Source organism: Emydura macquarii, unplaced genomic scaffold (genome assembly GCF_026122565.2).
Source record: "Emydura macquarii macquarii isolate MOO-44397 ecotype Brisbane River unplaced genomic scaffold, CSIRO-AGI_Emac_v2 contig_2297, whole genome shotgun sequence".
Lineage (NCBI taxonomy): Eukaryota > Metazoa > Chordata > Testudines > Chelidae > Emydura > Emydura macquarii.
The window spans coordinates 2,195,583-2,221,505 of NW_027132434.1; the positions used below are offsets into that span (position 1 = coordinate 2,195,583).

The window sequence follows — 25,923 nt, forward strand, 5'->3', positions numbered from 1 at the left end:
TTTCTAACATGCACTAATGGGTTGCACATTAGATGGTCTGCGTGGAGCCTGCTGGTGTCAATGAAAAATGCCCTTGTGCGCTTTAACAGTGCTGTTAATGCACACTATGGAACTCTTCATGCGTTCTGGCAGGGTCTATGTGGACTAATTAATGTGCAGCACATTAATGCACTTCAGAAATCCCAATCCCATTACTCCACCGTGCAGTCAAGCACTTAGTCAATCAGGATCATTTTGAACATGGGAAGGGATCTGCCACTTACACCTCTGTAACCCCATGATGGTGCAGCGTGGTAGGGAGTGGAATCCACATCTGTTCTGGTCACAGACTGCCTGAAGTACTCCTAAGGCTTTAATGTGGAGTTAGCCATGGGGGATGGAGAGAGAGACTCTTTCCTTCCTTTCAGCTTCTAAGCCATTCTAGGGCAGAGCAGCGGTTTATGATTGCTGATCAGAAGGCACAATTTCCATTCTGCTGCTGCCTGAAATCTGAGCCCCTTCCCTGGCAGAGCGATGGTGATGGGCCAAAGGCCAGACAACCACAATTCCTGTTATACAGCTTTGGGCTTCACTGGAAGAACAGCATGCTGGTCCAGACGTGCTGCGGGGTGCGAAGGGGTGATAGGCTTTCACAGTGCTCTGTATCAAGCTTCTGTGTAGGAGAAAAGCCACAGCAAACACTCCCTCAGGGGAAGGCAAAGGAAGGGTTTAACTCTTGTTTTCACCCATTGTTCACTGACAATATTAATTGCTGCGCTACAAAGGAGATGCTTGTTTTGCCTTTTTTAGACCCATGTGGGGTTTGTAGGACTTATCTCTGAACATAATAAGAATCCCTCAATTCACAGTGGGAGGCAGGAGAGTTGTATAGGAGCCTTTCTTCTTTCCCCAAGGGAGAAGAGGCCCCACTTCAGTATATGAGGGTTGGGGAGGGACTTCAGGAGGTTTTCTTCCCTCTGGCCCAGGTCTGCTGAGCAACCTACCCTCTGAGTTGGCTGAGTAGCATTCTCCTCTCTCCCCAAATGCTCAGAAGCTCCTGATCAGGCTTTTTCTGCACTGGAGTCATGGCTCCTTGGGGCAGGGAGGGGACCTGAGCTGCTGGTCTGACTCTGAGTCCTGTATCCTGGCAGTACAAGGGTTGGCTGGCTGGGAACAGGCAGGGCATAACTTTCCCTCTGTAGAGACTTCAAGTGCTGCCTCACACAGGGAACATCACGGGACAGCTCTGCCAGGCCCGAGGGGAGAGGAGTCCTACAGAGAAGCACTGGAATGACAGATGCAGGTGGCTGAAACTGCTATGTACCCGATCCAGGGGAGGCGGGGAAAGACTGATGTCACAACTGCACAACGATGAATACAAATTTAATTTTAAAACCAAATGGTTGGCAGAAACTAAACCACCAACTCCTGGAGACAAAACTTCTGGTCATCAGAGCAAAAAGGCGGAAGTTAGTCCTGCTCCCTCCGTGCAACAACACTGATCTGCCTCCAGATTCCATAGGTGGGGGCATTAACCCATTAGTGACAAATGAGGAGAGAAGCTGTGCAAGAGAATGGTGCACAGAACTGGCATGAAGATAAATGTATTTTCAACTTTATTTCATTTCTATTTGGGGCAGTGCAGCTGGTTCCCCAGAGGTATAAATGCCAACATGGGCAACGAAGTATGGCTATCTTGGAAAGAGAAAGAATGGAAACAAACCAAACAACTTACCCCCAAGCTGCAGCAGCTCGCCAGTTCCTTGCCCATGTCTGTGCACACTGTGCTCAAATGCTTCTTTGAGAGTGGAGCCTTTTAACTCGATCAGGTCAAAAGTTCCTCCAAATGGCAACACAGCCAGCAGCTCCTCCATAGTAATAGTACCTGAATAGAACAAGACTTTACATAAACAAATATTCTTCATAATAAAACAACTTACAAAACTTATTTAAGATTACTTAATAATGTGCTACATAACATATAAAGCCGTGTATCATTTGAGGTGATTTTGTTTAGTAGTATAGCAAGAGGCTACGAGTCAGGAAAATCTACAGATTCGGTCTTTTGATCTGTGTCTCAGTTTTCCAAGATGCAAGCTAGATGTATCTAAGGATCTTCTACTTCTGCTTATATTGTGATACACATAACCCATCTATAATGCAGCTTCACTAGTGGAAATAGGAACAAGAGGACAACCCTTGCATGGTGCTTCTGCAACATATTAATAATGAACATAATGAATATTGCCAAAAGTCTACTAGACATCAATTTGTCGATCTCTTGGTATGATTAGTAATATGAAATTTGTTAAGAGTTCTGTTTGTTAAGAATTTGTTAAGTCTGGGACAGAATCGGAGAACCATAGAACCAGCTCTACAAGTGTACCAACTTAATGTGGGAAATCTGTCCCATGCTATGCATGACTATCTTCCAAAGGTTCGCAAGAAGAATGACACTGAGGCCAGGTCCGCACTTTACCTTGAAATTCGGCAGCAGTCGACGAGAGTTATGCAAGCTACTCTATGTACATATGTACATACATAGAGTAGCTTGCATAACTCCTGTTGACTTTGTAACTCCCCTTCCATGCTGCGTGTTCACTGTGCTGCGCCGACAGGAAATGAGTTCCCTTTGATGCAGCGCTATGATCATTGAGGGGGTGGTTTTAGTGCATCGACTTCCGGATAGATCGAGCAGGCCTTCACTGATGGCTCAATCGATCCCGATAGATCGAGCAGGCCTTCACTGATGGCTCAATCGATCCGGATAGATCAATCTGATGGCAGCGAATTTGCCGCCATCAGTGAAGACACACCTTGACATTGTTGAGGACCTCCAGAACCTCCCAAAGATACACCTGAAATCTTGCAAGCCTTTTTGGGATAGGGCTAAAGCTCGTAAAGCATCTTCATTCAATGCTGAGGCACACTGCAAAGAATTCTGGGACAATACTAATGTTTTGAGCAACCACCTGACTGCGCACCCCAAAAACCTACCCTGGGAACAGTGGTCTACATTGAACCATTTCAGAACACCGCATGGCAGATGCTGACATTTTTTACACTTTTGCAAGATGAAAGACAGCGCACAATGTGACTGTGGACACCAGTTGCAAACTACGGATCACATTGTAAATGAGTGCTTGCTTCAATTGTTTGCCAGTGGCATCTCAGGATTTATACCAAGCCACTTCCTAGGCTATTTGTTGGCTCACTAATCTGAGCTTGGTTATTTGAAAGTTGCTAATCACCTCTCTTGCCATTCGAAAGATGATAAGTAGAAAATTGCTACCCCTCAATCTGGGATCAAGAAAAACTGAAATTCTTACAAATGTAGGCATCTTATCCAGTTGCTTATAATTGCTAGAAGCAGTCCTAACAAATGAGTTATCCAAAATTAAAACAAATTGTTCTTAGATTTTATAGTATTAAACTGAATTTATGCCACCAGAATGATACCAAGGAGCATACAGAATTAACTTACCCATGTGGCAGAACACAACAGGTTTCTAATGGACATAGCCACCCCACAGAACAGTTTAAAACAAGAAGTGGAGATGGGATTCTTCACTTGAATCCCATCTTCACTTCTTTTGAACAGAATGATGAGCCACAGTGGTAAAAACATCAGGGACCAAACTCTGCTAGTGCTCTCACCAATGTGCCAGACTTACAGCGGACGAAGTTGAGAACAGTCTCGGTGGCAGATGCAGCCTAAGTGTCTAAGGCTATTTCACATTTTTATATTATCTGTTGGTGGAAACTCTATTTTGACTGTTAATGCCTACAATACTAAAATGGATAAGCTCTACTGAAAGAATATTTATTATTCTTAAAATTCAAGTATTCTATTGCGGCTTGCTCAATTAATTTGTTACTTCTGGGACTGTACTGTGTACCCTCAAGCCTTTAAATATACATGTTAGTTATTTCCGACTGTGTTTCAGAATCAGTTATGCATACAGCATGCTTAACTTTTACGCATGTTAGTGGTTCCAGTGAAACTACTGATATGAACTAAAAATTAAACATGTGCATAAGCACTGGCAGAATCAGGGCCACGGTCCTCAACCCAGAAAAACTGTCCTTTTGTAGTTAGTATAGTACACAATAGCGGAATATGTAAAAGCACAGGCAGCTAACAGTGTAAAAAGCAACATTAAACAAACAAAATACCATTATTGTGGTGTTCATCAATGGGTGACCGTATCCCACCGCCATTTATGATGCACATTGAAACATGATTCCATGTATTTTCATCTTGATGTTTGAGATTATTGTAAATCTGTAACATTAGCATAAAATAATTTTAACCACTCTTTGCTTAATCTAGATGCAGGAATTTTACAAAATTGAGTTTCTGGGAGTTTTTTCCCCAGAGTGTCAGCGCTGTACTTCTCCCTAGCAGTTAACTGCAAACCAAAAAAAAATAAATTGTTCCATTAAACTGCTATCTTTAAAGACCAAACTTTTAAAAATTCTGCACCCAAAGTTTTATGTTTTATAATTTTTACAAACAAGTCAAATCAAGTTTAAAAATAAGTTCCTCTCTGTCCTTTACCCCTGCGATTTCTGGAATTCTTTGAAAACCAGAATGTGACATTATAGGAGGCAGAAACCTAAACTGCACCCTCTCCAGCCAAAACTAAATGAGGAAAGGGATGATTAATAGATATTGTCATAAAGGAAAAGTAAAGGGTGATTAGTTTTCTGCAGAAAATGTTGAAATACAGAGCAATAACTTACACATCTGAAGAATTAGAAAATGAGGGAGACCTCAAATATAGCTGTTCATAAAAAAAGCGTGAAGGGGAATAATTAAAAAATTTACACACATACAAATCAGTTCATCTAATGATGTGCCTTCAAGGTTTACTAAGGGACCTGACAGAGCAACTTACTGTATCACTGGCATTTAATACTTGAAACAGTCTTGAAAATCCTGGGAAGGCAGAGAACTAGAAGATTGGAGGAAAGCAAATGGAGTACAAATTTTTCCAAAAAGTAAAGAGCAATCTATATATGTGTTGATCAGTGGACCAAAGTAAACTCTAACTTAAGTCAGAATGGTGCTGCACAAGATCCTCCTGTATTTATCTCTAATAAAGTAATGGTAAACACACACAGCAAAGAGAATCAAAAGACTGCTATTGAATAATAAAGAACTTATCAGCCTGATTTTTGAATAAACAACCACCAGACTAATCTGGTAAATTACAAAAATAGTGGCCGAAAAGAAGAGAAAGCAGTGAACACTGTGTACTGGGATTTTAGTGGGGGCATTTGAGAGTGTTGTAAAATCTTACTCTAATTCAAATCTCTTTGGATATGAACAACAGCCAGGTGAATTAAAAATGAATTGAATGGGGGTTGGATAGTCTTAATACTCAGCAGATTTTCAGCATAAAAACTTGTTTATGAATTGGAAACTGGCTTTCTGTGAATATTGTGCACCATTCACTAGACATTTCCTATTCTAGAGAACATTCCACAATAAATGTATTTGCTAGAATATCTGTGGAAGGTAAATGACATTAACACAATCAAAACAAATTTGTTTAAAAATTCAAATGACTATTCCCAGAAAGTCTGCAGTATCCAGTGCAACAGGTGCCAAGGATCAATGAACAGGTTTTGATCTGTCAGTTCCCTTCTTTGCTCTATTGAAAACAGTCCTGGCTCCACAAAAGGAGTTTCATCCTGAAAGTTGCATAGCAGTGAGTTCTGGAGATCTATTCATTGACTTTAATGGGAATTGTGGGAGTTTTGAGTCTCTCAGGCTCAAGTCCCAAAAAGACAGCTTCCTAGGAACTGGTAGATCTTCTATGTCAAACATTTACAAAAGGAGTAAACTGCTGCCACAGAATTCTATGAACGCTGCTAGGGTCCTCACTATTACCAGTCTTTAACATGAAAGGCATTCATATACTACAGTAATGGGCAGCAACACAAAACACTAAAATAGACAGAATTCTCTAGAGTCCTGTAATATTGAACTGTAACAAAGACCTCAGATTATTGATTCATATTAAATTATAGTCTGTATTTTTTTTACCATGGCATCACAAATCAAATTTCCCAAGTTGCATTCTTGGAAACGGCATGCCTGACTTGTACCATTTAGGTAAACGAGAGTTTTTCCTATCTCGTGGGCAGAATAATTATTTAGCTGTATCTTCCACTTGTCCACTTCTGCTCTCACGACTTTATCTAAAATAGAAGCATAGAATGAAGTTAAAACAAGTCTTCCATTCATTAGATCCCTATGCTTATACAAATGTTATGGCAAATTTGATCCTTAGCACATTAACCTTTCCTTGCTTCAAATCTCATTGAACAATATCTAAATAACTTTACTTGAAATCCAATTATGAGTGAAATTACAGTGGATCCTGCTTGTTGCAAGATTTTAATATTCTCTAGAATCAGAAAACCTAGAAACAGAGGAAAATACAATTAAGTGAGTGAAGTGATCCCCTCCCACTGAAGGATTATTCCCAGTAGTACATTTACGAGTACTTTTGTTCCGTTTTGTTTTAAACTGCCAAACAATGGAATTTCTACCATATCCTCTGGGAGACTGATAGCCTCTGTTGGACTATGCAACAAGTTTTATTTTTAAACGTTCAAACTAAATTTTCCTCTTACTTAATATCATCCCAATTACTCCTACTTATAGCAGCACTACCTTAGAAATTTGTTTAAAATACTATTTACATATTTCAATACTAACCTGAACAATCCTACAAATAACCACCCAAATAACCATATAGGATTACTCAACTAGGAATTAATTTTGATATGCATACCTGTCCTACTAGTAGCAAATTGATGGTTTATTTTCAGAAACCAAATATAACTTGGATACAACCAACATACAATTCTCTGATGAGTTTGTATTGCGTACATCATTTGCCATGTTGTAAGATCAATTTGCAAGCAACAGATAAGCATTAAGCATACTTCACCATATTTCACCATGTATAATATCTAGTAGTCTGAATTATAACATTCACTGATGTTGGAGAGTTGCTATAATGTTCAAGACCTGGGTTTAATTAAATTAATTAATCTTGTGAAAATCATGTGACTGGCAAAGCTGAAACACCTTGTGAATTTTGAAATGGCCTATTCTTTTATTTATATGCTGGTAGTGCCTACGAGACCCAATCCAGGATCAGGGCCCCGAGACGGTAGACAATGAACAGACAAGCAAGAAAGAATACACACCCAAAGGACTTTCAATCTGTGTATCAGACAGTAAGCAACCAGTGAATGAAACAAATGGGGTGGATGGCTTGGAAGTATGAGATATGTATTTGCAAAACAATGGAAGGATTTTCATCACAATCTTAAAAATGTTTGATGAAAAACGTGTGTTTTTTGTATATTATGTTTGCACATTGATGTGCTTTCCCTGAATGTATTAAAAAGGTTATAAGCAACTTATGTAAAACTGCTTGGTTGTTTTTACAATTAGAGTGAATTGAAATCCTTAAGAAAAGTGCTGACTTGACAATCTCAGAGATCAAAGCCCTTTGTTTGTCCACAAACCAAGTATAGTAGAAATACAAAGAGTCCAGAGTTCCCCATCCTGCCCCATACTCCGTTCTGAAGGAACCATCCTTATGGGATAAGATGTTTGTTTACTCTTCAAGCCCATTTAAGCAATATTAACAATAAATAAGTATAGAGTAGCATAAAATGCTAAATGTCAGGGAAATATATCACCTGAAAGTCTGTGACGAAGCTATTAGTGATTTTACATAGACAAAAAATAAACTGAATTGGGTAAACTGGAAATTTATTTGATTGCTGAGAGGAGTCAGTGAAGAAAGCAGCTTATAGCACTGTAACATAGCCACAACTTGATGCCAAAGATGACCAAATCAAGAGGAATGCTAAATTCTCCTGAAACACATTATACTTTACTTTTTAAAACAGTAATAAAGCCAAAAGTATAGCTAGGTGACCTACAAAAACTCAAATTTCTGTTTCACATACCTTCAGGAATACTACTATTTAGTAGAATAGGGTTTCCAGATGTTCTAATTACATTTCCTTGATCATCAAATGTTACATTTAAATACCCAAGATATTTTCCAAAAGCATAGGCTTGTACGACTGGCACCAGCCTATTATCATCTGACTTCACCAGGAATGGATAGTTGCCAGCTGGCACTTCATTGGAAGGTGGGGGGCCTGAAACAAAATAACCACCCAAATATTTTATCTTCAGAAAATTATAAGTATGGAATTTCAAATATGTTTTTCTTTCTTAAAATAATATATGGAATATTTAATATATATTAAGTAATAATTTGGAAATAAAATAAGGTTCTTCAGGACGTGAGTGCAAGGATGTATTTTCTCCTTTTAGAAGTGAAAAAGTCGAGCTGATTTTAACCTCTTATTTTGGTATAAGATCTCTAACTCATAGCAAGGAACTGAGAATTAAAACTAAAAAAACCAATGATTTTTCCATCATTTATAAATGGGTTGCGTTTTTGCATATTGCTTTAATAATAACTTGGCTTCTCAGATGACATTTTTCTTGTACCACAAAGCCCAAAAAAACAAACTTAAGGAGGTGACTCTTCTAAGCCAAATTACTATGCTACCAAATGATTCCTTGATTCCACCTCAAATTCCTGGTCAGATTGGGAGCTCATGATATGCTGTCTGATCAGCCACAATGTGTTCACAACAATAACCGCAACAGTAGAGAGCAGTGCAGGATCCATCCTTTCAGGCAGAGATGGTGGGCACACAGTAAACAGGGACGATTGAAAAAATGGCACAAAATGCAGTCAGAAGCCCATGGAAAGATGGGACAGGAAAAAACTGCATTATGGGATGTTGAGCCTGCACCCATGGTACACAGAGATCCACTCCACCTTTTCACAACTCCCAGCTGCAGAAGGTGGCAAGTAGCATAGGATATCTACCCCCAGGGCACTGCTCTCACTGTCGATGCTAGAGCACCAACTGTGGACGTGCTCCGCCAACAGAAGAAGCGTTATGTGAACATGCACAAGTGATGCAATTATAGTAGTTTATGATCATCAGTGTAATCTGAGTCAACTAATTCTGTAGTGTTGATAAAGCCTTAGATTCTATTTCATTATAAATATATGCTTACAGGGGATAACGTAAGAAACAGTAACACTTCCTAACTTTTTTAAACTCCTTTTAACTAAACTTTTGTCTGAAGACACTACCAAATCACCACACTACTGAATGCATTCCAGTCACTATGTAACTTGTGGATACACTGGAAAAACTAAAACTGTATTTGGGTTCCAGAGCTAGCTATCTTCTGACAAATGTGTAGGCATTTGCCACCACATGCTGTAGTTGCATAGAGTATGTGATGGATTTTTTTTTAAGTCTGCCAAAGTATGCACTTCCTGAATCAAAGCAGAATCTTTGATTCTGCCAAAGTAAATTTTTTTTTGGCTGAACAGATGGATGTATCTGTAAGGATCTCACATAGGTAGCTCTCAGAGGTCATTTTAGGTTGTTCACTTCTTTGTGAACGTTGGCAGGACAAACAGAGCTCCTGGAACAGTTCCCAGATGTATTTATAATGTTGCTAGGATAATCAAGTGCACATTTGTAGATAGTCAGCCAAAGTAATGCACTTCCAGAATCTTTGACTCTGCCAAAGTGTTTTTTTTTTTCTGAACAGATGGTTGCATCTGCATGGATTTGGTGTGGGTAGCTCTCAGATGTCATGTTAGGTTGTCCATTTCTTCCACATTAACAGAAAAATTTGAAGTATTTCTGAATTAGTATCCGTCTAGATAATCTAGATATCCTGGAAGTGCACAAGTATTTATTTGGTATCCAAGTCAGGAGAATTTCTTGCCTTCATGTGTGAACAGCAAGACCAATGAAATAGATTGTGAAAGTAGTTTCAGCATTGAAAGTTATTCAAGTGGTGCTTACAAGGGTTGGAAGATTATCCTGTTCCTATGTCTTAATTCATAACTTTAGGGTGTGATTCTTTCTAAACAACTAGAGTAATAAAAGGAAACAGAGGCTGCTGGAGAAGAGAAACTGCAGTAGAAGAGAGGGAGAGGGAACTGCAGTGTGAGGAGAAGGAAGCAAGCAGGGATGGAAGATAATGAAAGGGACAGTGTGTTACCATCTTTCTACACACACAGTTAAGAAAGTCCCAGGTTACACAGTGATGGCTGGATGAAATGAAGTGTGTGGGCAGTTTTTTACTGTAACTCACAGAACATTTCCTGTTATGTTTTCCATGTCTGTTCTGGCAACATTAAGTTGGGCAGAGACTTACAACTGTTTTTGATCACTTTAAAAACAAGCCACTCACTTTTATTCATATATATGTTATTTTTATTAATAAGGAATGCTGGTTCTACTTATTTTCAATAGATCATAAAATAAAAGCGTGTGTGTGAATATAACAGTGAGATGAGGAGAAATAGCGAATGGAGACCCTAGAACAGTGGGATAGGGAAGGGAAATCAGAATTGGAAGGAACAGGGAAAGAGAGAGAATGAGTGCATGTAAAAAGGAAGGGCCATGTCAAATCATACTCTACGTGACAATTTTGTGGAAATGTTATAGGCTGCTGACAGGAAACAGGAGGAGTTCGGGTGATACACTGTCGCCAACCAAGCCTGGAGAGGTCTGAGTCAAAGCCTAGTATATTGCACCAAATGGGTGCATGAGGCCATAGGGCCGAGCAGCTTTAGACAATTTTACGGCGTTGTCGTAGGGAAGCATCAGCGGTTGTCTATGATGGAGCACAAATTGCAAAAACAGGACTCTGGCAGGAATGCCCTCTCCTGGATCGAGTCCAAAGTGGCTCCTATAAACTCTATCCTCTTGGAGTTGACTTGGAGACATTCAGTCCCAACTCCCTGAATGTTGCCCGAATCCTAGATACCTGTGTCTCTACCTGGTCTGTGGAGCAATCTCTGACTAAGTTGTTGTTCAGGTATGGGAATACCTGAATCTGTTGTTGTCTGAGGAACACGTCGACCACCACCATGGCCTTTGTGAATACCTTGGGTGCTGCTGAGAACCCAAAGGGCTGTGAAGTGATAATGTTATGAACCTCATGAACCACCTGTGATGAGGGATTATTGATAAGTGGAAGTACACATCCTGTAGGTCAAGGGCGGCGTACCAGTCTCCCGGATCCAGATGGACTGATGGTAGCCAAGGAGACCACGTGAAATTTTGACTTCCTTATGGACTTGCTGAGATTTCACAGGTCAAGAATAGGTCTAAGACTACCTTTGGCCTTCAAGATTCAAATAAATGGGAGTAGAACTTCCTTCCCCATAGTTCTCGAGGCACCTCCTCCATTTCCACTGCCCCTAGGAGCATCTGCACCTCTTGTATAAGAAGTTACTGTGAAAGGGGTCCCTGAAGAGGGACAGAAATGGAGGGTGGGTGGGGGGAACAGAATTGGATAGAATATACTAGTTCTACTGTGCGCAGCACCCATCTGTCTGAGGTTATCTGGGTCCATGAATGATAGAATTGGGACAGACGGTTCAAAAAACCAGGGGTAAGGATTCGGAAGCTGGACTGGTAAGTCGCCCTCGGGAGCACCCTCAAAATGATTTTTTGCACCAGGGGGCTATCTCGTTGAGTTCTGGCCTTGGTTGGAGAACTGGAGGGCTTTTCTATTGTTTCAGCCCCTCCTCCTACAGTTGTCCTGTCTGAACTGTGGGGGAGGGGAGGGTAAAAACGTGAGGGCAGTTGGGCCTTGAAGTGTTTCCACTGCGGGGCAGGAGTGTGTAAGCCCAATGACTTTAGAGTCACCCTGGAGTCCTTGAGGCTGTGGAGTTTGGAGTCCATTTGCTCCAAGAATAGTCAAGAGCCTTCAAAGGGCAAGTCTTGGACAGTCTGTTGGACCTCTGGGGGGAAGCCCAACACCTGTAGCCATGAGCTTCTTCTGATGGCAATAGTGGAGGACACTGTCCTTGCTGCTGAATCAGCCACATCCAGGGCAGCAGCTTGGAGCGTGGTTTTTGCCACCATTTTGCTCTCCTGAACTACCACCTCAAAGTCCGGTCAGGAATCGGCTGGGATCAGGTCCTTAAACTTCAACATGGAGTCCCAGGTGTTGAAGTTGTAATGACTGAGAATCACTTGTTGGTTAGCGATTCGAAGCTGGAGCCCTCTGACAGAATAGACCTTTCTACCAAAGAGGTCCAACTTATTAGAGGTCTTGCTGACCCTGTCTCTCCTTCTCATTCACAGCCAACACCACCAAGGAACCTGGCTGCAGATGTGTGAATAAGTATTCATGGCCCTGAGATGGGGCAAAGTACTTTCTCTCTATCTCCTTGGCTGCAGGGGGAACAGAAAATGGCATCTGCCACAGTCTTCGTGGTTGACTGAATAGTCTTGATTAGGGGCAGCACCATTCTTGAGAAACCTTTGGGCATTGAAATGTCAACCATGGGGTCCATTGACTCCTTGACTTCCTCCATCTGGAGCCCCATATTTTGCGCAACCCTGCACAGTAGTTCCTGATGTGCCCTGTTATCCGTGGGTGAAGAGCCCGCAGACGTCTCTGCCACTGCCTCATCTGGTGATGAAGACGAGTATGTCCTTGACAGGGTTTGATCTTCCTGCCCTTCAGGATCTCTTTGGGCAAGGGCATCACCACCTGTCGAGACAGAGATGGCCCGCGTCTACTTTTTGGTGCCAGCCCTGGTGCCAGTGGTGGTGCCATGTTCGGTGCCGAGAGTGCACCCGTGCTCACTGCCAATCTCAGTGCCGGCTTCAGTGTCTCGTGTCTTCCTGGAGTAGCGCCTCTCTGAGGCAGAGGTTTGAGGTTCCCTGATAAAGGACTCCTGGGCCAGGTGATCAGCCCAGGGTTTCCAGAAAGGCCATTGATGGGAGCTGCCATTGGGTCTGCTATGGTCCCATGAGGGGGACCTGTCTGGGGTCCTGACCATGCTGGCTTTTCCTCGACCGGTGCTTGCTGCAGTGGGAAGCATATGACTCTGCTTCTGAGTCGGGAGGACCTCGAGTCAGAACATGGGGACCACAACAGTGCCGGGAAGCAGTTTGTTGGCAATCGAGAGTGGTGCTAAATCATGGCTGAGATTTGCCTCTAGGAAGCACCATGCCCTTTTGCCGTGCTGAAGGTCTCACAACCATGTCCGACCTAGCAGGAGACTGCTCTGCCATCATGGCAATCAGCTCTCTACTGCCTCAAAGGTGCCTGGAGTGAACAGGAGGTCTAGGTCCCCCGCCTGGCTGTCCATTGTTGGGGAGTCCAGGGGTGCCAGACTCAACATGCCCCTCCATGGGCTTGGAGTTGGCGGTGCCACCTCTGGTGGGATCGGGGCCTTGGGTCCCTGTACAGCACACGCACCATTAGCATCTTTGGATCTCATTGTGGGGGGGTGCCCCTGTCAGTCTTCTTGTGCCTCTTGCAAGGCACCAGTGAGTGGGAGCAGTGCCAGGACAACTTCGGTGCGTGAGGGGAGCGATGTCCAGAGTTCCTGGGTGCCATGGACTTCCTCAGTATCAATGGCCCCCTCACTGATGGCGGTGTGCTTTGCATTGAGGAGCTGGGATCCAATGGACCTGTCGGTTGGGGGCCGGACAGCTGCCTCCATGAGGAAGTGCTTCAGTCTCACTCTCCTTTCCTTCTTTGTCCTGGGTTTAAAGTCCCTGCAGATCTTGCACCTTTCAGTCTGATGCGACTCTCCAAGGCATTTTAGACAGGAGTCGTGTGGGTCACTTCTGGGCATAGATTTATGGTAAGACCCAGATGGCTTAAATCCATGGGATTGGGGTATGCCCAGAGAGGGATAAGAAAAAGAAATGGGGGGGGGTCCTAAATTAAACTTAGCAACTAACTACTCTAACTATATTACTTGAACTAAACTGTTTTAACTACTTACAAGTTGGTTTAAAAACGAACTGCAAGAGGATCACTTGCCGAAGCAAGAAAAAGAGAAGCTCCAACGACCATCACGAACAGCAAGAAGGAACTAAAGAGGCAGTGGGTCGGCAGGGCCCTATTTACGGCGCCATGGTAGCGCGACTCCAGGGGGTGCTTGGCTCGACCCGACAGGTACTACAACAGGAAAATCTTTCTGATGACTGTGCATACGGCGCTTACACCTACTTGGAATCAACATGAGCAAGCGCTCTAAGAAGAATTTCAAATATTATGTCAATTTTTTTCCTACGATTTTTCATTAAAATTTCTCTTTTGTTTGAAATTTGTGAAAAATGTGACTAGCTTAGAGAGCTAAGCAGCAGTATTCTCAGAGTGGGAAACAGAGAGTCTGTGACTTGCCCTAAGTTACACAGAGGTGAGATTAAAACTCAGGAGGTTCTAGCTCCCAGCACTGTGCTCAAACAATGAAACATCAGAGAAGAGTCATACTATACTCTGAAGCGACACATGTTCACCAAATGGTACTGACAGCTGATCTATACTACCCAAGCCTTTTCACACACACCGAGTAGTACTGCAGTCTATAGCCAAACATCTATGATCCTTACCTCTTCTATCTAGCTTGCTCCTAAGCCATGTAACCTGCTGCTGAAAATCCTTTCTCCATGATGGGTGCACAGGGTTTTTACATACAATGTCCTTCAAAATGCATGGATAAATATATTACCTATTGTTTTGCACTATTTGTTTGAAAGGGGATCCATAGTTATGCAATCTACTACATGCTTTTCTATGTACAATATCATTCCTTTAAAAGTCTGATATCACATAGTCCTGCAAGACTAGAAATGGAAGTTTAGATTACTGCAAGGGGCATTTTCTCCATTTCCAATGGAACCATGCACTTGTTTCTAGCCCGAAAAGTCCTATGATGTTATGATTTTAAAGTTGTAACATTTTCATATAAAAAGGTATTTAAAATAAATTTTAGGTGGTTTTTGTTATTTACTGCTTCTGAGTTCTCCACAGTTGGCCTCATGGTAACTTTGCAAGCAGAAGAATGAAAGAAAAAAGATCCTAGTAGCATTTAAAAAAAAAATGTCCTTAAAGCATATGGCAGATACAAAATATGATGGTGTGATATGAAGGTTCTACGGGCACTCATTTGGGATGATCTGCATAACTCATTTGTGGAGTTACCACTCACTAACAAACAGCATGCCCATCCTAAACTCACGCTGATAAACCTTTGCACCATACCACAGCGCCATGTATTTTCACACATACAGTTTGCGTGCATGTATAATTTATATAAACTTTTTAGAACTTCATAGATAAAAGCTACAATCTGGAACAATGTTCAAGGCAAAACTTTTTTAAGCATAGAAAGACTATCTGAGCATTTTTAATTTTCTATTACAGCATGGACAACATTCATGCTAGCATGATGCTTGGCAGCAACCGGGTAGGCAACAACATAATTTTCTATAATTCTGTCCCTTTGGGCATATATTCAAGATCTGCCCCAACACAGATCCATGTTTCAAAACACTTCCAAGTGTGTTTTTATGAAATATTTAGGATTTTATTTTCTTCATCTTAAAACTTTCAGTGGGATTCTTTTTAAAAATAAATGTTTGCCCTCAGGCACTAAATAATGCTGTCACTAGGCCACCGAGCATTACAAACTAAGTTAAGTTTTACCCTGTTTTGAAAACCTATAAATACAGAAATAGGTTCTACAAGGTAACAATCAGCCACAGGATATTTTGAAAAACAATCACGTAATATACCTTGTTTTATATTATTTTGTCTCACTGACTTCTTTAATGCATGAATCATATACAAGGTAAAATGATAACATTTTATTTATTTACTCCCTTATTCAGTAAACTTGTAAAATACATGTTAGAACCATAGAAATGTAAGGCTGGAAAGGACCTGATGAGATGTCATCTACTCCAGCACCCTACAGTGAGGTAGAACCAAGTATAACTAGAGTTTAGACCATCCCTGACAGGTTTGTCTAATCTGTTCTTAAAAACCTCCAATTAAGGGGGTTGCACAGCCTGCCTTGGAAGCGTATTCCAATACCTAAATATTCTTATAGGAAAACCAATAGCTAACCTAAATCTCCCTTGCTGCACGTTAAACCAATTACTTTTAAACCTACCATCTGTGGACATGGAGAACAATTGATAACTGTCCTCTTTATAACAGCCCTTAACATATTTGAAGACTGCTATCAGCTCCCCTCTCAATCTTCTTTTCTCAAGACTAAATATGGCCAGTTTTTTTTTTAAACCTTTCATCATAGGTCAGGTTTTCTAAATCTTTTACCATTTTTGTTGCTCTCCTCTGGACTCTCTCTAATTTGTCCACTTATTTCTTAAGTGTGGTGCCCAGAACTGGACAAAGTACTTCAGCTGAGGCCTCACCAGTGCCAAGTAGAACAAGACAATTACCTCCCGCATGTGACATATGACACTCCTGTTAATACATCCCAGAATTATATTAGCCTTTTTGTTACCTGCATAACATTGTTGACTCATTCACTTTATGATCCACTATAACCCCTTGATCCTTTTCTGCAGTACTACCCCCTAGCCTCTTTATTTTGTAGTCATACATTTGATTTTTCCTTCCTAAATGAAGTACTTTGCATTTGTCTTTATTGAATTTCATACTGTTGATTTCAGACCAGTTCTCCAATTTGAGAAGGTTGTTTTGAATTCTCATCCTATCCTCCAAAGTGCTTGCAACTCCTCCCACATGGGGGTCTTCTCAAATTTTATAAGCATACTTTCCAGTCTATTATCCAAGTCATTACTGAAAAGGTAAAAAGTACCGGACCCAAAACTGACTCGTACATGACCCCACTAGGTATGTCCTCACAGTTTGACAGTAAACCATTGATAACTACTCTGAGTATGGTCTTTCAACTAGTTATGCACCCATCCTATAGTAATTTCACATAGACCACATTTCCTTAGTTTTCTTATGAGAATGTCATGTGGGACTACTATTAAACAAGCTGGTCAATAATTTAGCAATATTACTACTTGCATTGGTGTGAGTGCACAGGTCATCCTGAATTATTCAATGAGTTAGGACACTTCTAACTCACAAATGGCATAAAATAACTTGAAATGGATTGCTGGTGTCAGAGTCCCAGTCTCATATGTCTTGCTTACAGTAAGGACTGCAAAAGAACTAAATTTCATGTGGTTTAGTCACAATAAGATATATGTGCTACATATAGTTGATTAATTTTAATTATACAGGGTGCCAGTGTGACATTCTTCTCTGCAATCTGGACTGGTGTATAGCTGTGTCACCCCAATCCCTCACTCCTAGAGCCTGACTAGCACTTGATCCACTGTGTGAACAACCCACTCTTGGGTCAGCCCACGCACAGCCTCCTGCAAGCCAGCGGCTCTTACCTGGCTTCAGTGAGTGAGTGCATCTGGCCAGCCACTAATGGGATTATGCAATAGAATGATCCCATCAAACACCCCCAATCCCAGATGCAATCCTAGGAATTTGCCATTTTAGAGAGTTCAGTGCTGCCCACTAGACTCTGCAAGCTCATATGTTCGTCAGTTTATCAAAGAAATTGATATGGACCAGCTCTGTCACTTTAAATGAAGTCTCTACACACCCAAACCACATGCACTGCTTTAGATAAAACAAATAAGTTTATTAAATACAGAAAGATTTTAAGTGATTATAAACCAGAGGAAGGCAGGTCAGATTTAATCAAAAGTAAACAAAAGGCAAATCACATTCTAAACTAAGCTTAGCCTTACAATCTTAGATGGGTCTTAGGCTGGTTGGTTGGCTTCCAACCTGGCTCTCCCCTGTGGTCACTTGATGTTGTCTGTAGCTGGATTGCAAGAGAGAGAGAGGCCAAAATGTCCCCCCTTTTCAAATGTCTCTGCATCCCCCTCTGAGGCCTCACCACCCTCCTTCAGTGTCAGGTGACCAACAGTATTCCTGCATGATCTCCTCCATATCCTGAGTCAATGAGCATCACCTTATCAGATGGTTAGGCTAGTTCATTGTTCCTGGAAGAGCTGGGTTGTTTTGTGCATGCCTTAGTCAGGCGTGAACTACCTCTCTGCTTTTATTGTTTGCCTTGATTTGCCTCAAGCCATGTCAGACATATATTTGGGATTATTACATAGCAGAGTTTCATAACCTTACATATGACATTGCAAGAAACATACTACTATAAACAATAATGTTCAGCTTGTCATGAGCATTCCAAGAACACCTTACATGTGTAAGGCTTGAGGCTGTTTTCAGCTAACAAGTTGTAGGTCGAAACTCATTTAAATGGCTAACGAGCATACCTGAGCGTCAAGGATAATGCCTAGTGTAAACATCCGATGGCTCAGGAAGCCAGATGTCCTCTTAGTGATTCTAATTCCAATGAGAACAACACATTTTATTTCAGAAATTCTGTCTGTCTTCCTCCTATCTGTAAGGATCCCCCATCTTCCTCCACCCTACCCCCACCCCAAGTGTAGCCCTAGGATCCTTGATGTAAGTAGAGTAGTTAAAATGTCTCTGCATGTATATAACAACCATTATCACTGTTGTTCTCTCCGGATGGGACAATGTCTGTATTTGTAAGTGAATAAATAAAGAATTTAAATGTACTATGTAATTGATAAGAAAGAGTATATAATTGACCACTGTAACACCATGAAGTTGAAGCTGATTTAATCAGAATTCCTGGAATCGTGAATAAACCTTTTCAGTATTGTCTGTGCTGCCTGATTCTTGGAGAAAGACTCCTTCGTGCATTACACATGACATATTTTGCATTAAACAATACACAGTTACACTATAAGGGTGAACATGAATGATACACAATCACACCATAACAGTGTACATGGGGTGCAGTGTGTCACAGCCAGATCCTCAGCTTCTCTAAATCAAGGTAGCTCCCTGAAACTGCTGATATTCACCAGTTGAGGATCTGGCCAGAGTACTTAGTTACAAGTAAATTACCATTTTACAAAGTCATCTTAGTTCAATAAGAATTTTCTTTCAATTAATCATCAGTTTTGGTTTTACAATAAAAGGAACATTCTACTGAGAGGATCAAATACCTGTATAAAGAAATGTGTTTGTATGTCCTCCAATTACAACATCCACTCCTCTCACTTTTTGAGCAATCTTTTGATCCACAGTGAAACCAGAGTGTCCTAGTGCAATAATTTTATTCACTCCCAGTGTGGTAAGTTTATCCACATGTGGCTGCAATGCTTCAATTTCATCTTCGAAGTATATATCCTTTCCTTAAAAAGAGAGAAAGGAGATTTTTATTAATATTTGAGGTATCTAAAAATATATTTATCTATGTTTTCACAAGACCAGATTATTGAAACAGCTGATGGACCATGGCCAGAGCCCCACAAACTGTGGGGAGCTCTGGCCTCTCTCATTGTTTAATTGCCCATTTTTGCCATCAAACACGGGCTACTAGGTTGTGATGCTTAAGGGATCTCTGAATTTTAGTGGTCCCATATTCATTCACGGAATGAAGCAAATGGGAGACTTTCAATTAACTTTATTGGAAATTGATTCAGACTCTTACTCTGGCCTAGTGTTGTCAAGTACTATATAACATTTTGTGCTCAGTCTACCAGCATTTATTAATTGAATTATGTACACTCAACTATATATAACAAAGCTGTAATTCCATGAAGAGATTCCAATGATACCAGCCAAGGAAGCAAAGCCCAAATGGTTTTTGAATGTCATTAGACCTGAGAGAGAGAATTAAATTCTAGTTTGTTTCATATGCATCGTTTGGGTGTTAATATAACTTTTTTCTGCCATATTACTTCCTACTGATTTTTCTTCTTTTCCTATGTTAATTCTTCTCCCACTTAGTCTCCTCTCATCCCGTTTTATTTTGTTTGACTCCTCCCTATTTCCACAGCTGCCCCCTCAGAGTCCTGCTGCACTAAATATTCACATTGAGGGCCAAATCCTACTTGCTTTCCATATGCAAATTATCCCATTGAATGAGACTGAGTCATAGGATTTCTGACAGTCAGTGGTACATAGCAATAGCAAAAAGTATAAAGTTGAATTACTCCCCTGAAGGGAGAACCTAAAAATAGAGATTAGAAAGAGGTAATATTTACCCAGCTCACAGTCCTGAGAAATCTTGTGGTTTCTAGGAAATGTATTTCTATGTTATTGTTTCAGAATAATTTCATTTTGAGTATAAACATTTACATGTATCTATATTGTATTTGCTGTATCTCGGTCACACTTTTAATTTCCACAGAAAGGATAAAAGGGCACCTATTCAAGGTACTAGCTTCCTTTGAGAAAGTTTTAAAATACAGTTCTTCTAATTACTGATCCAGCAAATTCCCCTTTAACTCTCTGGCCAAATTCCACCTCCCTTCACTCACAATTCTCCTGCATTCCCAGGCATCTTGGAAGAGTAACAAGCCTTGCAGCATGCCCTACAAATCAACCGATCTGGGCTATTGAGAACTAGTCTACAGTCCAATGCTAAATCCTACAAGTAATAAAGAGCAACAATGACAAAGCAACATTGTGGGGTTATATAAGTTTCTCAACTGCAACAGTTGTGTTGTTGCCTAAGAGTAACCCAAGATTCAAAACAAAACACACATTGCATTGCTTGGTTTAGTACTTGGTAACCCACTTCTCAAAGATTTTTGAGCTAAATTAAACACATTTTTATATAACAGTTATTCATCTTTTCCTTTGTGGCTTAGCAATTCCATCCATTTCTTTTTCAGTGTGTTAAACTAACAGGAAATGAGTTTTCTAATTTCTTTGAACTTTAGAAAGAAAATACAGAAAAGGCAACTAAAAAGCATTATTCTTTAATGAGAAAAGGTAATGGGGCAGGGATATCAAAAGTATTAAGCACACAGTCCAAAGATAAGATAATTGGCTGCTACAATAAGAATATAATTAAAAAGACAGGATCACAATTCCCAGAACATGGTTGTGCTATTGTTTTGGAAAACAGATCCAAATGATATATGTTGACAAGTGTTTTCCTGTCTATAGAATGATAGAAATATTCAATGAAGAAGTTTTCATCAAGATACTTAAGTAAAAAATTATGAGCAAAAATGAGATTTACTATTTTGCAGCACAAAATGTATGCTAAGCGCCCCATAGTACAAATAAAAAGACATGGTCCCTATTCTACAGATCTTACAATGTAATGAATAAATTAATGGTACCTTGCTTATTTACCTATACTTGGGCAATTGTTATAGGAATAGGAAAACACCTAATAGGGTGACTCAAATGTGGCAGGGGGATTTAGTTACGCATAGGACGTCTTTAAAAAAGCTAACAACTTTAATTTCAGCAGATATAAGCTTTTGTGAGCTTCAGCTCACTTTCTCAGATGCAGTTGGTAGAAATGATACAGCAAATAAGTAACAAATGTTTAACAACAATATATTTAATAACAATGTTTAATAACAAATGTTACCTATTTGCTGTATCATTTCTACCAACTGCATCTGAGGAAGTGAGCTGAAGCTCACGAAAGCTTATGCCTACTGAAATTAAATTTGTTAGTCTTTAAAGTGCTACATAACTCTTGTTGTTTTTGCTGTATACAGACTAACACGGCTACCCCTCTGGAACTCTTTAAAAAAGCTACAAGTTAATGGCTCTCATTTGAACTATCGATCTTTATTAAAGCAGCTTTCACCCACTGTTTCCAGATATTTGTTAGCAATCATTACTGGGAGGCAGAGGGAGAGACTGTCTGTCTGTTGTGGGAACAACGGGATTGAAGGGCCAATGTTTTAAAAGGTTTAGGATTATAATATGGTGACAGTTGTGAACAGACTGTGAAGGTGACAAATGGTAGCAGTAGTGATGAAAGAAATCTAGTGATAATAGAAAACAAATTTAGATAAACATGCAGAGAAAAATTGGTGTTGTAAAAATCCACATTTTCCAGCTCCTTAGAGAAAACTGTTTAGACCAGAAAGTCCTGTAAGGGCACAAGATTTCTAAGATTTTTGGTAACTAGGGTGAAATCTGAGAATAAACTCAGCTGAATTACCTGAAATAAAGTGTGCCTAGTTAAGCATGATATCTATCTGGAATCCAATCTTACAATTACTTCTTTTTTGGATTAAGGACCTAGATTAATGGTTAACTCACCAATCCACAACTTCAGACAGGAGTTTATCAGCACTGCAGATTACTAGGTCATCTGTGACATAAATCACAGCATGAAGAAACTGAATCACCTTCTGAAAGCTACTGAAAGCTTCATACACTAAAGAGGTGTACAAATAAAAAGCAAGTTACAAATATTGTGTTTGCTACATGTGGTGGCCCCTAGAAAATTCCCAATTAATGCCAATTCTTTTTGGATTCCTCAGTTATACCACATAATGTACTTAGTCTGTGACTGCTTTAGCCTTGTCTAAGAAAGTAATAAGCCTTCTGTCTTAATACTACTACTTCTCTTTTGGCCCCTTGTTATTGGATCTTTCAATACAATTATAACCATCTCTAGGTTTTGCTACAAATTTATTAAAATATGTCCCTTTCCTTAACAGAAATGATAATTCATCACCATCTAAATTCTCCTCTAATATCTTTCACAGCTACAGAAAGGCTAATTTGACAGTCTATATCGTGCTTCTCTCAAAATTAATAAACCATGACACTGTTTCAGGAACTTATTTTAAATTCCTAGCATGTCCAGTTTAGCCAAATTTCTGGATTGTATCAATGGGAAATCAGTGCTCAGGGCATGCATAGGCTTTGACCCAGACTCTTTTCCACATTGCTTCTTGGATATTATATAAGCAGGGATACTAAACAAGCAGAAATGCTAGGGGCCGAGACTGCCAACCTGACTGGCTGGGCCAGCTCTTATACTGTAAACATAAGTAGAAATTTTCTTTTAACTAAAAAATGCTGAATTCTTTGTCATACATCTTATGTGTGTATATTCATATTTGTCTTCATACCCTTGAGCACATATTAGCTTCTTATTTTGCACAGGCAAACTAGGAATACATTTTACCTTGTTATTCCTTAGAGGAAAAGGAAAGTCTCTTATGTCAGAAGGCAGGTTAAAAGTTTCTATTGGCCACAGAGATATCGCCTCTGTGGATGTGTTTAACCATTTGCATTGGATTTTAGACTTTTATGTCAGTTTTACATTTGAATTCTTGATTTAAATATTACCATTCCTCCCCTATTCTGGGCTAAATTTCATCTTTGTTTTTACAGTTATGTTATTTCAGTAAGGAATGGACAGAAAAGTAGTAATATCTTCCTTGTATTGAAGGGTGATTTAAAAAAAATTATGTTCAATACATTTTAATTCCATTGTGTGTCTAGTTTAAACCCAGAGAGGAATGCAAGGTCTTTTTATTAGGAGAGGAAGTGGCTCTTTTGCACCTACAATGATTCACTTGTTTAAAAAGACAAGGTGAGAAACCCTAATGTGAAAATGGCATTTTTATTATTCTAAAATATAATTATCTGTTCTTTAAATCAGAAGTAGTCCATTTTTATGTCATTGCTTTACACTAATTAAACAAATCTTGATCACTGAAACAACTTATTTGTCAGAAGAGGATGAGTCTATGTTTCAATCACTTCTGCTATCACTCACAGACAGAAAATAATTGTGGTTCCTTCTTTGGTTTAATTTCTAGCATATACTTGAGATGCCAAAAAATACACGGGGGCAATTCTGCCCTCAAATACACATATGCAATTCCCACTGGCTTCAGTGGGATTTTGGCATGTATGTATTTGAGGGCCGAATTATGTTTCTCAGAATTCAAAAATATCAGATTTCAATAAACTCTATAAAAACACATTTTTCTTAATTATACAAGATGTATTCATGTCTTCAGTCTCTTTTACATGGCCAATAAGGAACAAAATATACAAACAAGTAAAAAGTTTATAATGGTAAAAAACAAAAACAAAAAACAGAACTTTTTATAGCTGTGCTTCAGGTGTTCTAAATGGATCTGTGTATGGAATGCATCTTTCCAGGTAACATGAACATCCAGCAGTTAAAAACAGTCACTGGCCATAGAGCTAAATAATACAAAAGTTCTATAGGCAAACTTTTCAACTAAAACCCTTCATCAGCATTCATTCATTCATTCATAATAGGAAACTATATATAGTTAAAATTTTAGCATTTGACTGTTTAAATGTATATAGATTATTCCCGCTACACTAAAGAAAAGCATACCTGGATTTGAAAGGAGAGGTGTTTCCTTAGTGGTATAGCCAACAATTCCAATTTTTTCTGAACCAACATGTAGTATTTTGTAAGGCTGGAAATATCCTGTGATGTTGGAGGCTACTGATTTGCTTGCCTTAATGTTTGCACTCAGAATTGAAAAATTAACATTTTTAAGTAGCGGATCCAATAATCCATCCAGACCATTATCAAACTCATGGTTCCCCAAAGTCTATGAAAAACAAAAAAGAAAATTATTAGAGACGACCCCAAATAATTACTGTAAGCGCTCTCTCATAAATTACATAACTGGGCATTTCTGATAGTACAACGTTTTATTCTAGAAAAACACATTCCTATTATTTTCCAAACAACATTCTATTGTTTTGCACTAACACAATCATATTATATGCATCTTTATACTATTTCTTCTGCCTCCCAATCTCCCTTACACCTATTCCAACTCTGGTGCTAGCTTCTGGTACCAAGCAGATGCAACATCCCAAGTTCTCCCATTCAGTTATACAGTGAGTGCTGAGTGTGTAGGTGTGAACATCAAATTTAAAACTGGTATCAAACATGACACAAATGTGTGCACTGATGCATATACTGGACTAAAATGTGAGCAACCTGGTTTTGTTACCTGCTAATCTTGTTCATATGTAAGAGATTAGTAGTTAACACAACCAGGCTGACATTTTCAGTAAACAGACTACTATGATTGTTTAACATCCTGATAGAGTACAAATGAGAGTTTACCAAAATGTGACTATCATATTACAGCCCCAATGAAAATGCACTATTATATTTGTGAAAGATGTGGCAATTTCCTGCATTATGCTTAGCAAACCTTACTGAAATAAACTTAATTCAGCAAGATTTAACTTAAGTATTTTAGGAGTTAATTGTATTAAAAATGCAAATGTATTATTGTAGGATTGCATGCAGCAACTCAAGGGCAGGGGCTGGGGGAAGGGGAACTGGAGAAGAGATGCCTAATGTAAATCCTAGGAAGTGTTATGAGTTTCAAAGGACAAATGTCCCAGACAAAAATGAACTTTTAAAGTTAACTGGATTTCCCAGAAAATCTCTAAGGGAAGGTGTATGCAAATATACCACCCTCTGGGATGCAAGAACTCAGCCTTTAGAAGCTTTGCTCTGAGGAGGGGACCTTTGCTGGCTAACTGCTACCTGAGGACAAGATCAGAGGCCCATAACTACAGAAAGATAGATTTTAAGTGATTATAAGTGGTAGATGTAAAGGATCAGAGATAGTTACCAAAGAAATAAAAATAACTTAGCAGTCTAAGTTCTTCTACATTAAACAGGATTTGAATCAGCAATATCTCACCCTGACTGATGATACAAGCAGACTACAGATTCTTGATACACAGGCTGTATCTGCTTTGCAGCCTGTACTCCCCTCCCCTGTTCTAAGTCCTTTGTCTTCCAGACGTTACTTCAGGTGCTGAGTTGTGGGGGAGTGAAAACAAGCAATGATGTCACTTCCCTCCTTTTATAGTTTCTTCCAGCTTGCTAGAAAGATCCATATATGTGATGTGGGGGGCCTCCCCCCCACTGGTCAAGCCGTGTCCATTGTGTATGTGCTTCCTCTGTGAACTCTCTAGGGAAGGGGCTTGGGAGAGTGGATTCTCTTTAATGGGCCATCAGCATGTCTGGCTACTCTACTGCTGTACCTGAAAAGCTGGTTTGGGTGTTTCCTACTGTGATACACTACACCCCCATATACACCCTTCTGGTGTAATTGTGTATC

The 25,923-nt window shown here is 39.8% G+C and overlaps 1 protein-coding gene across 2 annotated transcripts in view; it reads right to left on the reverse strand.

Moving 5' to 3' along the window:
- The window catches only part of NT5E (5'-nucleotidase ecto), a 55,374-nt gene that overhangs the window by 12,224 nt on the left and 17,227 nt on the right, over positions 1–25,923 (reverse strand). Inside the window, exons 2-7 of one of the 2 annotated variants that reach the window (XM_067560733.1) lie at positions 24,159–24,381; positions 19,012–19,200; positions 7,984–8,181; positions 6,035–6,189; positions 4,156–4,264; positions 1,715–1,864 (exon numbers count right to left, since the gene is read on the reverse strand). In XM_067560733.1, coding sequence (XP_067416834.1) covers positions 1,715–1,864; positions 4,156–4,264; positions 6,035–6,189; positions 7,984–8,181; positions 19,012–19,200; positions 24,159–24,381 — 1,024 coding nt within the window. The remainder of the gene's footprint in view (positions 1–1,714; positions 1,865–4,155; positions 4,265–6,034; positions 6,190–7,983; positions 8,182–19,011; positions 19,201–24,158; positions 24,382–25,923) is intronic. The other variant, XM_067560735.1, reaches the window with a different exon arrangement.